Consider the following 14,915-nt stretch of genomic DNA (forward strand, 5'->3'; position numbering starts at 1 on the left):
GGTGTTTCCTTCTACCTACGCAACATGTAGAGGAGAGGGAAAGTAGAGACTTACAAGGGAAAGAGAAATATGGATTACAGAGTGGCGATTTTGGTTTATTACTGACTCACCAGAGAGATTCACCCTACCAATTGAGGGAAAGTGTCCTACTCGCAAAGGAAGGTCTTAACCCAACAACAAAAGGAAACCATATAGTAGTGGCAGGACAAGGAAGGAAAGGAAAACCTTAGAGGCTCATCACCTTGTGAGGGGTTTTCATGACCACCATAAGACTAAAACAATTAGGCAGATGAGAAATGCTAAGGATAAAGTCAGGGATAAAAGGAAGACCATTGGGCCTGAGAGATTGGAAGTTGAACTAGCATGAGTCCTGCCACACCCCAAATACACGAGAAGTCGCATCACCTACTTCACCTACACATTGGATGTGCATTGGCATGGCAAACAATCCCTCATGGGGACACCAAAAAATGTGAGAAATTGCATTTTTTGTCAAAACTTGGGGTTTTGTACAGATAACAGACCCCCCAAAATCTCTGTTATGGATAATGTCGGTCCTCTTACCCATTTAGTTCATTTATTTAGTACAACGAGATTGGATCCCCACACAAACTAAAAATACTTACCCACTTAGTTCATTTATTTAGTACAACGAGACTGGATCCCCGTACAAATTACAAATACTTGGTTGAAACACTACAACAAAACCAGCGATTTGCGCCAGATTTAGCGCCAGATTTTAGTGCATTTTTTTTGTAATTGTGATGAGCAACCTGGCACTAAATCTGGCTCTATTGTACAATTTTTAAAGCGTCCTTTTTTGCACCTGATTTTGCATCCTTTTTCACGCTAGATTTTGCATCATTTTTTACACCAAACTATGCATCATTTTTTGCGTCAAATTTTGAACCAAGATTTGCATCTTATTTTATGACAGGTTTTGCTTCTAGTTTTGTGTCATTTTTTGCATCTATTTTTCATTCTCTTTTGCTTCCTATTTTGTGTCATTCTTTGCTTCCATTTTTGCACCATCATTTGCATCAAGTTTACACTGTATTTTGAATCCAATTTAACGTCTTTTTATGCATCCATTTTGTGTCAGTTTTTGCATCTAGTCTTACGCCAGGTTTTGTATCTAGTCTTACACTAGTTTTTGCTTCTATTTTTGCACCAGCTTTGGTGCCTATCTTTGCACCATGTGTTGAATTTGATTTAGCACCAAATTTTGCATCCATTTTTGCATCTTTTTTTGGACCATTTTTTACATCCACATTTACGTTTGATTTGTCTCCATTTTTCCCATCTCATTTTGCACCATATTTTGCGTCATTTGTTTCATCCAATTTTGCATCATTTTTAACACCATCTCTTGCATCTAATGTTACATCATTTTGAGCATCCAAATTTGCATTTATATTTGCATCTTATGTTGAGTCATGTGTTGTGTCCACCTTTGCATCTTATTTTCTGTCTAATGGTACATTCAATTTAGAGCCATTTTTTACGTCTACTTTTGTATTTGTTTTTGCACCAAGTTTTGCATCCAATTTTAAGCTATTTTATGCCCCTTTTTGCACCATATTTTTGTGTCTACTGTCCAATGTGTCATCCAATTTTGCATTTTTTTGGTGTCTAGTTTTACATCGTTTTCACCATCCAAATTTGCATCTTTTTTTGCCTCATTTTGTGTCCACATTTGCATATAATTTTGTGTCTGAGTTGGAGCCTAAATTTGCATGTGATTAGGAATCATTTTTTACATCCAATATGGCATCCTTGGTTTCACCTTTTTTCAGCCCCATTTTGCATCTTGTTTTATGTCTTTTCTTACATCTTTTTTTTTTTTTTCCTTTTTTGCACCCAAGTTTGCATCCCAAATTTACACCATTATTTGCATCATCATTTGGCATATTAATTTGTAACGTTTTTTGCTTCTTTTTAACGCTCAACTTTGCATCTTATTTTACATCTAGTTGTTGTCTTTTTTTGCATCTAATTTGGTGCCCATTTATGTGTCCTTGTTTTTGCCCAATTTGATATCCTTTTGTATGCCATGTTTTGTTCCCTTCTTTGTGTCAACTATTGCACAATTTTTCACTTCTAATTTAAAACACTTTGTATGTCAATTGTTTGCATTTTGTATTAATTCCTAGTTTAACATCCAATTTTACTTTCAATTTTGCATCCATGGTTACATCCGCATTTGACTTCTTATATAGAGTATATTTTTCTTTACATATATGACCCCCTTTATAGATTCATAGTGAAATATATGATAGTTTCTAAATATCATTAAAGCAGATATCACAATTCAAAATCATTTGTAAAGAAATTTAAGAGAAATTGACAACATCCATCCAAAAAAATAACAATGTGTCATTAACAATTTTCAAAACATGTATAAAATAGCAACATAATACTAATAAAATCAGTATTATTTTTAATCAAAACAAGTAAAATTCAAATATGATTAACAAATCAAAATATTTCATGAATATCGTTATTCTACGATAAATTAACAACATACATAAATCAAACTCATCGTATGATTACAAAATCAAAATGTCTCATTGATATAGGGTAAATTCACAACACCCATCTAAACATAACAATGTCATTCTACACAATAATTTCTTCATAAAAAACAATGCATGTGCATGCGCAGCTACCACCACCAAGATCATCCTCATGATCATCTTGACCATCCTCATTACTCTGATCCACATCATCACCAACACCGCAACTATCATCATCATCTCCTCCTTCACCACCATCATCCTCATCCTCATCCTCATCATCTCCTGATATATGTTGAACATAATTTGGATCATCGTCTTGGCAATCATTACCTATAGCATTCTGACAAAAAATATCAATATTACATGTTAGTATTAATTACATAACACAACACATGTTTTTGTTATACAATGTTAACCATAAAATGAGGTAAGATATACTAGCATTTGCACCAGATGTTGCAAAGGAAACGCCGTAAGGCATAAATTGAAAAATACAAATACAACAAAAGAATACTTTGATAAAGAATAAAAATATATTGAATGCTCAAATCAATGCCCCATTAACTGGAAGCATTTAGTAGACATATCTATCAACATTAGGATTATACACAATGATCAAGAAATTTTCCATATACAAACAACAACTTCCACAACAACCTTTTGTCACATCCACATTTTAAGAAATGCCTTGGAACGTGATCGGAATCTTCCATATTGCCTTTTTCATTATGCAGATAAATCTTCCATATTGCTATTTTCATCATGAATATTGTTAGTTCATTGTTGTAAAGTGTTAGTGTGTTAAATTCAATACTATAAGTTCGACAAGTGAAAAACATTCCTCAATTAGCATAATATACATTTTTCTCTCACCATGTATTTTTCAGTCAAAGAGCACAAGTAACATATTAACATGTATTTTCCCTTCATTATTTTCATCATAGAGCCAAGAAATCTACGCCTTATCTATAAAGTAACAAAAACATTTTGAAATAAGTTTAATATTTCAAGCCAGTGTCTAACCTATAAAGTAACAAAAACTTTTTGAAATAAATTTAATATTTTAAGCAATTGACTAACCTACTTTAATAATTGAAAAATTCTCAAAGATGAATTATACTCCATAATAAGAGAGCCAACATTGGAGCCCATACTTTCACTAAAACCAAAAGAAACACAACCACTTGTTAAGAAGAAATTCAAGTAATAATAATAAAACAAAAATAATAAACATTAAAGTATAAAATGGTATTTCCAACACACAAGTATAAATATACATGCTCTATGTCCATTGTTAGATTAAATGGGTGTGGAGAAAATTAGTAGAGAACCCAAAATTGCATTTCTAATTAGGATGGGTGGAGAAATGCTTTAAATGCGGGTTGTTGTCATTCTAATGAAACCCTTTGCAAAGGGGATGTTAAGATTCTGAGAGAAAAGCTAGGCTTGGTAGAGAACACCTTCCTTGTTAAACATTCCCCTACTGTAACCAAAAGGAAAGGGCAAGAGAAACAATAATTAGGTTTTTGTTCACAAGTTGTACAAAATATATAGGTGCTATTGATGTTTGAGTGAATAATGGGAGAGATTATTTATGAAATTGTGATAAGGCGGACCTAGTTTTGTCAGAAAGAGGCATATTAATGACAAGTACATCACATTTAGGTAGCATTTCGTCAAGATTTGTCTCCAATGTTGCTCCAGTTTCCTTTTCCAATTCGGGTCCAATAGAAAGACGGTCGTGGTAAAGAAGCTTACAATTGAAGGGCTGTATAAAGGAACGCAATTCAATTCAACATCATGTAATGTTTATTATTATTAGATTGAAATTTTGAAACAAACAGCATGCATGCGTAAGAATTATGGAGCACTGATTTTTGAAAAGAAGTTTGCAACATCATGAAGTAGTACTAGATCCTAAGAATGAATACCTTCAAACGCTTAAGTAGTTCTTTGCCAATACGCCCTGTACCAATAGAACCAATAGTTTTCCCTTCTAGATCATATGACCTGTAAGAAATTGCTGCCACTTTCCAATCACCCTCAACAATTTGCTTATATCCAGGCACAAAGTTTCTTATCAATATGAGAATGCGCATTAGCTCATCTTCTGCCACGGACACCACATTACTTTCGCTGATCTTCAACCAATGATGATACAAACAAATCAATGGAATTAAAAAATATATCCAATATAAATAAAATGCGTTTTTTTAAAAGTAACTCCTAAAGTGAGAAAAATGAAGTTAAAAAATATAACAATGACAATTGTGTAGTTAAAGTGTAACCAAAACAAAAATATATATACAGCAATAGAATAAATAAAATGCGCTGTTTTAAAAGTAACTCCTAAAGTGAGAAAAAATAAAGTTAAAAAAATATAACAATGACAATTGTGTAGTTTAAGTGTAACCAAAACAAATATATATATATATATATATATATATATATATATATATATATATATATATATATATATATATATATATATATATATATATATAGATATATATATATATATATATATATATATATATATATATATATATATATATATATATATATATATATATATATATATATATATATATATATATATATATATATATATATATATATATATATATATATATATATATATATATATATATATATATATATATATATATATATATATATATATATATATATATGTATATATATATCAATAGAATAAACCTATCAAGTGTGGATCAAGCAGTTTGTGTCGGATTTAGCCCATAAAATGTCGTTTTCAAATTTAACAATAGAATAAACCTATCTAGTGTGGATCAAGTAGTTTGTGTTGGATTTAACTCATGAAATGTCATGTTCAAATTTAATGGAGAGGGGTCGATTTAATGGAGAGGGGTTGAGAGTGGGAGCCACTTGTGAAGGGTAAAAATTATTCCGTAAGGCACTTAGTGAGACAGAGCCTTGCACAAACCTATTGACAACATCCTACAATTAGACAAATCATTCTTCCATCAACCATTGGAGCTGATCTCAACCTAAACACACTGTTTATACTGATATATATATATATATATATATATATATATATATATATATATATATATATATATATATATATATATATGCACTGCACTGGAAATCTAAAAGTAGCATAAACATAGAGATACAATTGGAGAGTCTATACTGGTAATTTGGAAAGCTTGGTGCTAAGCAAAAGAGAGTGATGGGATGATGTCAATGTCCTCTAATCCTGATGAGGAGGGGCGGGGGGGGGGCAAGCTATTGGCTCATTGTTGGAATTGTCAAGCTCATGAAAGGATCCAATTGTATGATATACTATGTGAGGCACCCGAATGAGGATGCTCTGCTTTCTTATCTAATGAACTTTTGATAATATCATCTCCACTCTGCTGAATGTGGGGGCAAAAGTCAATTGCGAGATCAAGCATATTTTTGCAAGCATATTTTGGAAAACAATCATTACAGGCGGATTAAACAAAGAAGAGCGCTTTGGGATCTTCCGCAAATCTTTCAGGAATGTAATAAGAGAAAAATAAAACCCATGGGTAAGTACAGCCAAAAGGATAATGAATCAATCTAGTCACAGTAAATATCAATATGATAATCCAGGTAAGATGTATTGTCACTTTTCCTGATTTCAGCCCTCTTGGCACCGGTAGGTTACCTATATCCTTGGGAGAGAGATAAGGTGGTTCCTGTAGAAAGGAGACAACGGACAACAAAATATTCAATTTAATCAATTGGATTATGGTTCGAGCCCCATTTGAGAGTAGTGGGGCTTGGCAATAAGAGATCCAATGATATCTAACCAAGCCATGGAAGCCAAACTGTTGTTGAAATATTTGTCCGACAAAGTGGCCTGGTGGAAAGATGGACTTCACCATAACTATTTCAAACAAAGTCGGTGATAAAAGGATCCCCTGTCTCGCCATTCTGCGAGTCCTTGGCCCGTTTCCTTTGAAAACACCTATCATGTATCCCACGCAATGGCAAGTGCATTAAGCTTGGGAAGACAGTATGGACCATCCACCTATTTCTCAAGATGTGTCTCTCTAAGACGTGAAACCCTGGATGCTGGATCAAGGTATAACAACCCTTTTCCTTGATGGCACCTTTAAAAGAAACCTGGAATGGCAGGGGCAGGGAGCCTTCATTGACTTCAGATGAAATCAAGAGAGTCGATATTACGGTAGGTTGGTATTTTCGTGAACAAACAAGTGAAGGTTCAAGCCCTCTTCAAAGGCCTCCAGCTTCCTGAAGCTCAAGGGGCCTGCTAGGCAACAGTGGTAGGTGATTCAATGATTATTCTAAGAGCTACTGTGCACGTCTCTTCCAAACAGTGATACACAGCCCATTGGCACAAAAGAATTATTAAAAAATGCGGAGCTTCAGCCTTCAACAAGATCAAATTCCTTCATGTCTCAAGGCATCAAAACGATCAAATTTCTTGAATCTTCACGTCTCAAGGCATCAAAACGGGAAAAAAAAACCATCAAACTATCTAATAGTAGCATAAATGTAGGGATACAACAGAGTGTCTGCACTAAAAGTCTGGAGAGAGGGATGGGATGATGTCAATGGTGGTGGGAACCAGGCTATTGGATCACTGTTGGAATTGCCAAAAGCTTAAGAAAGGATCCAGTTGTGTGATCGTACGGGAGGCATAGGAATGATGATGCTCGGCTCTCCTATCATCTAATGTCCAAGCAAGGAAACTCTTGAAAATATTATCTCTGCTCTGCTGAATGTAGGGCTAGTCTAATAGGTGGAAGGCGCCATACTCTGGATCAGTCTGGAGTTGGTTTACCCCTAATGGGTGGAAGGTACCATACTCTGGATCAGTCTGGAGCTGGTTTACCCCTAATGGGTGGAAGGTGCCATACTCTGGATCTGTCTGGAGCTGGTTTACCCCTAATGGGTGGAAGGTGCCATACTTTGGATCTGCAAAGTATCTGTCTGGAGCTGGTCCATAACTCGCTCTGATTATGTATGGCCTAGTCTAATAGGTGGAAGGTGTCATACTCTAGATCAGTCTAGAGCTGATTTACCCCTAACGGGTGGAAGGCGCCATACTCTGGATCTGTCTGGAGCTGGTCCATAACTCGGTCTGATTATGTATGATCTGTAACCTAATATGGCACAACCCCGAACAGGCGTCAAAGATGTTGATTGACCACCAAGGCAGAAGGTTGAGGTGAGATCCCATCTAAAGTTGGAAGGAAAGAAACTATGGATAAAATCCTGGCTGCTCCTCTGAATCCGGGGTAGAATAACAGTTAGGAGGTACCCTGCTCTGGTTTCCTCTTCAGCTAGTCCACATGTCACTCTGATCATGTGTGGTTTGTAACATGATTTGGTTGGAACCTATGAACAGACCTCAAAGATGTCGGTAGACTACCAAGGGTAAGGTTACGGGGAAACCCGAGAGACCTCAACTCTATCGTGTAGTAAAAACTACATGAGAACATTAAAATATGAGTAGTTCAACTATATTATTATATTTAGTCATACATCAACAGACACAGAAGACAGTTAAAAAAAAAAAGAGAACATATGAATTATCTTGGTACTCTGAGAAGTGTGGCAGGGGATTGTAAACTGAACCATATAAAGCTGCCAAAAGAATTGCTAACTTGTTTTCAAGACAATTGTTGCTTGAGAGAGTGAGACTGAGATATAGCAGAAATTTCAAGCAAATCAAATACTTCCCAGACCTTCAGAGTCGATACAACTGAGATAGGTACAATTTTTAGGAGACACCATTATACCAAATACAACGCAACGTAGGTCACCACGGTTAAAGAGAGGACATCATAACGAAACAATGAATTAAACATGGAACCGTCATTTCTAAAGGAAACAATGGTACCTAAAGCTGTTCGAAACGTTCGAAGGAAGGAGCAAAATGTCATTTATAAGAAAATAGTAAACTTCGTCCACAACAACGCTACTTAGGGTGGAAATTGTTGGGAAAACCACCACAAGAAAGGAACAAAAAATGGGAAGGCTGGAAATGCAATTATCTTTGCCCTTGAAATGTCTGCTAAAAGGAGAGGAGAGTTCGGAAATTAAAGAACTCAAAAGGCAGTCCTTGGAGTCATCATTGCCCGATTTGAGAGAGCTTCCATTTTTTGAAAGAGTTGTTTTACTTGCACCTCCCCTCTCCATTTTGTTAAAGAATTGTTTCACTTGTTATGCTAGAGTTGTTCGGTTGTTATGGAGGAAAGGCATTCAACAATTTTACAGGTGTGAAGGAAAATGAAATTTACAGGTTTGTGGTTGAAATTTATTGGTGTATCTATACGTGTGGCCCCAAATTATTTGTAGGTATCATACCTGTAATTATGGGTAAGGCCATATTTAATTTGATTTATTTGAAACTAGGTTTGTGGTTAATTCCAACCTAGGAAAACTTGATATATAGGTTCAATAACCTTCTTGTGTTGTATGCCCTCATTGTGTAGGCTCAATAACCCTCTTGCTGTGTGTGCCTTTGTTATGTGGGCCAATAACCCCTCTTGAGAGGATGCCTCATTCGAGTTCAACACAGTGAACATAATTGCTTGTGAGGGAGAAGAAAGGATTGAGAGGTATGAAGTTACAGGAAAATGGAGAGCTAGAGTGACTATGGCAGGATTTAGTGTATATCATCTCAGTGCTAATGTTAAGGACACGGTTAAATCTTTGCTCTGTTAATCATATTGCAATAGCTATAAGACTAAGGAAGAAGGAGGAGCTATGTATTTACTATTTTGGATGGTTGGACCAAATTCTCATTGCAACATCTGCTTGGCATTGAGAGGCAACGACTATAAGAATGTTCTTGTACAAGAATTTGTTATAATTTATCAATACCATTGTTGAAACTACATGTGACTTTCATGTGTGTCAGGGAAGAGTTCAGAAACCTGACACAATAACTTATTATAGGGGTAAAAGATGAAACTAATTTAAGGAAACAATGGTTTTTACCTGTCCTGTTCAACCAGGGATAAGATAGTTATTCGTTTGTATTTTGCTTCCTTATCCAGGTAGACAGGAAAATGCTAAGGCTTGCTAAAATCAATGATATGCCTGCCTACATAGTGGGTAATTGGATAGAGATAGTTACTATTTAACTTTCAGGAACTTATACTTCACTAGCTAAAAAGTTTTGGATTTTTTTTTCTTATGACCTTGAGTACAGAGTCTCATAATCAACTAGAAGAAAAATCAAGTCTAACACATACACTATTAACCTTCCTATCACATACGGTTTGTCACACTATATATTAAAATAAGGTTGATCATACTAACAATAAGGTTGTATAGTTTAAAAGGAGGGCTCTCCTGACTGCATTTGGTTGGTTTATAGAAAAGATTGCTGGAATGTGTAATGTGAATGCTCTGCTAACTGTTTTTTAAGCATTTGGAAGTATTAAAACCCCCTAGTATAATTAATGTAAGACCTGTTAATTAATGTGTAAAGATGGCTATTGTCCTTGGGCTACCTTAGTTGTTCGTGTTTAGTGATCTGTGGTATTATGACTCCTCAAGTCACTATTAAACCATGAGAACCATGCCCAGGCAGACTAGTGTGACATTGTGGATGAGAACCAAAACTAGACTCCTATAACCTCCTTTTTCATCCTTTAAATTGCATAATTAACTGAGTGTTCTAGTAATCGTTCTTGAGCACCTGAAGATGTGCACCCTAAATAATAAGAATAATACCCTGTAACATATGAATAGTCCATCCTGTGCATGTAGGATATGCACATGAGGTCCAATAAAATCACTAACCAGAATACCAGGTGTTATTAAAGCCTCTACAGGTTGATATATATGAATGTTACAGTGTGCAGGAGTATGATTCAATTCCATACGAAAATACAAAACATCTGATAGGATTTCCTTATACCTCATAGGCAAACAACCATTGTCCCTTCTATAGATGAGCAGAATAAGTGCTTGGTTCTCTACACTAAATAAAGACAAAGTATAGTACTTATTGCTGACAAAATAGGATTTAAATCGCGGTTCAATTGCTTGACATTCAGCTGGTCACAGAATTGTAGAGTGCATAATCATAAGTGATGTTGCGAGCCTCATTGCTCAAAGTCTAAGGGTCTTGCGAGCCATAATCACAGCCATGTATGGCATATCTTGTGATTATGGCATTTTATGAGGTCAATTCTTGTGAAGACATTTCAGTTTATAATAAATTTTGAACCTCAACAGAGTTTTGGCAAGACTTGGCTGAGCTAGGACATCAACAACACAGTTGATATGAATGACATAATCTAGCCTCAAGAGGGAGCCTCTTTTGTTTCATCACTCTAACAATCTATGAAGTGGTGGAAAGCATAACAACTTCCCCTTGAATATGACACCTAAACTGAGTACAAATCCTAAATGATGCAGCCCTTGGTGCATGTCTCTCAAAGTATCGATATTGTAAGAGTCTTCAAGCTCGTTGAACCCATAGTATTGATAAGTGTATTCTTTGGGTCTCTGGTTTTCAAATTCTGCCTATGTTTTCCTCTCAGTATCATTATTTCAAATGCTGAAAGCTCTAATTCCCATTGCTGTGTATTTGATTGTGGTTTCCCTGAAGAAAGAAGCTTATAAAGGTGAGCCCGAGGCCAATATGTTGGCCATATCCATTGGAGTTACTATTTCAGCTTATGGGGAGGCTAAGATGAATGCATGGGAGGTGATTCTCCAGTTAAGTGCAGTTGCATGTGAGACTACCCAATTGGTTCTCATACAAATTCCACGAACATCAAAAGGGATTAAGTTGAATCCCATCACATCTTTGTTGCTCCTTGTTGCCTTTTTTTTCTCAGCACCCCCTGGGCCTTAGTAGAATACCCATTTCTGATAATCAGGGTCTCTTCCTTTGATTTGGATTACATGACATTTCTGCTTGTGCCTTGGCTCTTAATCTTGCAGTGTTTCTTCTGATAGGAAAGACTTCAGCCTTGACTATGAATGCTGCTGGTCTTGTCAAGGACTGGCTGCTCATAACATAATCTTTGTCGTTAATAAATGAAAAGGTTACAGTCATAAACTTGAGTGGGTGTGGACTGGCTTTTCTGGCTGCCTGTTACTATAATCATTTGAAACTTCAAGCTCTCAAGTCCAATGACAACCAACCAAAGTACCTCAGCAGTGCAGCTGATGCCAATGATGAAGGAGAAGGTTTGATAATGACGAGTGGGAGATTCTCAATCAGAGATTCAGAACCAGTAGAGAAAAATCAAACTCAAGCTTCAGGATTAGGTATTTAGATCATTAATATTGTCTTGTGCTAGAGATTATTGTTCTTGGATTGGCTCCTCTATGCCCAGATCTATTTGCAGGGAACAGGCCAGTCATTCACAGTGAAGAAGATAATGACAAGATTAGTGTATAATGATGGACAGGATGGTGCCATGGTGCCAACCTAAATCTCAAGTAAGGAGACATCTATTCATCAATTTGTCAAGAAGCATGGCCTACAATTCAATTGCTCTAAGCCTATCACTTCTTCCACCTGTCAAATAAATTGTTTCCTGTTTGTTTAGTTGACTATGGTTCTAATAAATATACTATTGTTTGATGTAAAAAGACAAAACAAAACAAAAAATATGGAAAGTTGTGACCCCATTTTCTAACTACAAATTGAAATCGGATTACCATAGTGACCACCTCTGCTTATTGGAATAAAAAAGGGGGTGGGTTATGCACAATCCTCCGTATCATTTGCTATTACCAGAGATAATTAAAGCCACCCTAAACTCAAGTCTTAACTATGCTGATAGGGTGTTTGGGTAGGGGGATCCCTTACCAACCCACTATAATCTGCACAAAAGCATCCTAAGAACATATGCAAAATCAACCCTTCAATGAAATGATCCAAGAATATAGGTACTCAAACATTGATTTTATCAAAGAAAAATACAAGACAGAAAGAAAAGATCATAACAAGGATTAGAAGATTCTAAGAACAGTGCTCACTGTCTACAGAGCCAAGACGAATGCAGAAGAGTTCTTCCTTCAGTTCCCCATCTGAGAAATCAGTTGCATGCCAGACCCAAGTTTTATCACTACCTGCGTGCTCCTGAAGTGACATTGGGGAATGAACTGCAAGGCAAAAAGTTGAAATATTTCTAGAAAGTTGAAATATGGCAAATTTTTCCAATCAAGAACTCTAAATAATTTCATTAGGACAAGGCGTAGAGGATTCATGACGGCGACAAGAAAATAATGGCGCTTTGCAATTTTAGCACTCTCTTGCAGAAAAATACCTTTTCTGAAATCGTTTTGACCACGAAGAAACGCAGATGAACTGTTGGAAGTCGTGCACAGAGAGATCTGGTGGCTCGTGGATCGATTCTGGGGCAATGTTTATGCGATTGCAAACCATGATTGTTCATATGCGAGCTACTGAGCTCGTTGAAAGGGATACGCGCAATGGCGCCAAACTACCAAGAGGATTTGAATTTAAAGGCGGGATAGAATATCTACCGTCCGATCATGTCATCGACAGCCATATATTTGTGTTTCAGTAAAACGGATTTTCAAAGAATTTGAAATATTATACATTTTATAGAATTTGAAATATTATACATTCTATTATTTAAGCTGAATAATAGTTTTACTTTGGAAAAATAATTGGGCACATCAAATAAAATATTGATGCGACGGACATAGAACTCCGAAACAATAATGCACCCTTCTCTTACTCCAAAACAATAATGCACCCTTCTCTCACTGATGTGTCAATGCTTTCTTTGAAGTGGAACTTAAAGAATTAAGTAATTATTCATTATTAAATTGGGATTTTATATAAATTAATTGATTATTTATTAATGTTAATTTCATTTTATAATTTTATAGTAATTTTTAATAGATTTTTGTTAAAGATAATTATTTGAGCTATTATTGTATCAAGATTTTTGTTGTGTCTTTTATTATTATATTTTAATCCACTTTAAACATGCTCAAAATATGTTTTCATCTTCATTTGTGGAGATTATCTACTTGCATATTCAAAAAGTTTTGATGTAGTTTTTGCCTTGAAAAATGATTATTGTGATTGTAATGGTGAGAAATTATTCTATAAACAGTGTTAAGTGTTATTTAGAATAAATGAGAAATTCTTTTTGAATATATAAGACTAATCTTTGAGAGAATAGATATATATTCCCTAATTATCACATAAACAAGGGGTTAATCTTGCATTTAGTGCTTTATCTCTGTAGAGTTTCGCTAAACAAAGGGAATACCTCCTCCTGCGTGACTTCGATTGTCCCTCCCTCTTACAGGATTGCAAAGCATTAAGAATTGAATCTTCTTTATTTTAAAGATGTAGCCTTGTCGAATATACCAAAAACATAGTAGGATTCTTTCATTATTGACAAAATCAAGCACATGTGCAAGGGAAGTATTCATCTATGGATGGTTAACAAGTTCATTAATAACTACAAGCAAACGCTTCAAACTATGTATTTAATGATCTCTAGTCATCATCTAAAGAGTTCAAGAATCAAATCAATTCCAACCTAAGTTCTAAGTATATGGTAAACCTCTACTCTAGAGGTTCTATTATTGTAAAATTTCACAACTATGGAAGTTGTGGCAAGGTCTCAAAGGAGGGACTTTCTTTTTGGGGCAAAACTAACCTTTTTTCAAAAGATAGTTTCTATAATTGAATCCATCTTCAATATCCATTTCTTCAACCCCACTCTGTCGGATTTGAATATTGAATCCCCCCTACTTATTTTGGGATGAGATGATCTTTCAAAAGCCAACATAAATATATTGGGGACTTACAACAATATACAAACTAAGCAAGGAAGGGTATACACACATGTTTTAGAATTTGAATTGAAGTTGACTTGAGCAAAGGTATAACAATGCATATTTAATTAAATATTGGTGATTTTAACAACCACGTCCATTAGATTAAAATAATGATACTTTATGTGTATCTATATGCAAAGACAAAATACTTGAAAGGCACCTTCCCAACAACAAAGGTCATTATAAGAAAAATGGAAAAATAACAAGTTGATGGGTGGTATGATTGAATGAAGAATCAAAGGGCAAGAAAGAAGAGACATCCAAGTTTAGTCCTAATAAAAGATTTTATGGCCCCTTCCAAGGAGTGCATTATTAAGAGGGACACAAACATGATCATGGAGTCTGTGCTAAAGTCTTATGGGAGAAATAGGAAGCATGTGAATGAGATATTATGGATTTCAAAAGAGAAATCATGTTATTCAATCCAATAGAAGCAAGGGGATTGGTGCTACTTGAGACTCCATAAGCTCTAAATCAATTGGTGAAAGCAAGAAGTCTAAAAGATGAATGCAAAGAAAGGAATATCCATCTATGTACAAATCTACAATAAAT

The 14,915-nt window shown here is 35.2% G+C and overlaps 1 protein-coding gene across 2 annotated transcripts; it reads right to left on the minus strand.

Moving 5' to 3' along the window:
- Positions 1-2,544: 2,544 nt before the first annotated feature.
- LOC149170291 (formate dehydrogenase, chloroplastic/mitochondrial-like) lies at positions 2,545-12,908 on the minus strand. Of its 2 annotated transcripts, none has more exons than XM_089427286.1 (5): positions 12,806-12,908; positions 12,516-12,641; positions 4,451-4,660; positions 4,179-4,287; positions 2,545-2,859 (listed from the first exon to the last, which is right to left on the minus strand). In XM_089427286.1, coding segments are annotated over exons 3-5 (279 nt in total). In that variant the 5' UTR covers positions 4,619-4,660; positions 12,516-12,641; positions 12,806-12,908; the 3' UTR covers positions 2,545-2,857. The 2 variants fall into 2 exon arrangements, with proteins under 2 accessions (XP_089283412.1, XP_089283411.1); XM_089427285.1 differs by having other exon boundaries at positions 4,136-4,287.
- Positions 12,909-14,915: the final 2,007 nt, after the last annotated feature.

The sequence above is a fragment of the Pinus tabuliformis genome, chromosome 4_2, assembly GCF_031772625.1.
Source record: "Pinus tabuliformis cultivar Carrire ecotype Pingquan chromosome 4_2, CPIR1, whole genome shotgun sequence".
Classification (NCBI taxonomy): Eukaryota; Viridiplantae; Streptophyta; class Pinopsida; order Pinales; family Pinaceae; genus Pinus; species Pinus tabuliformis.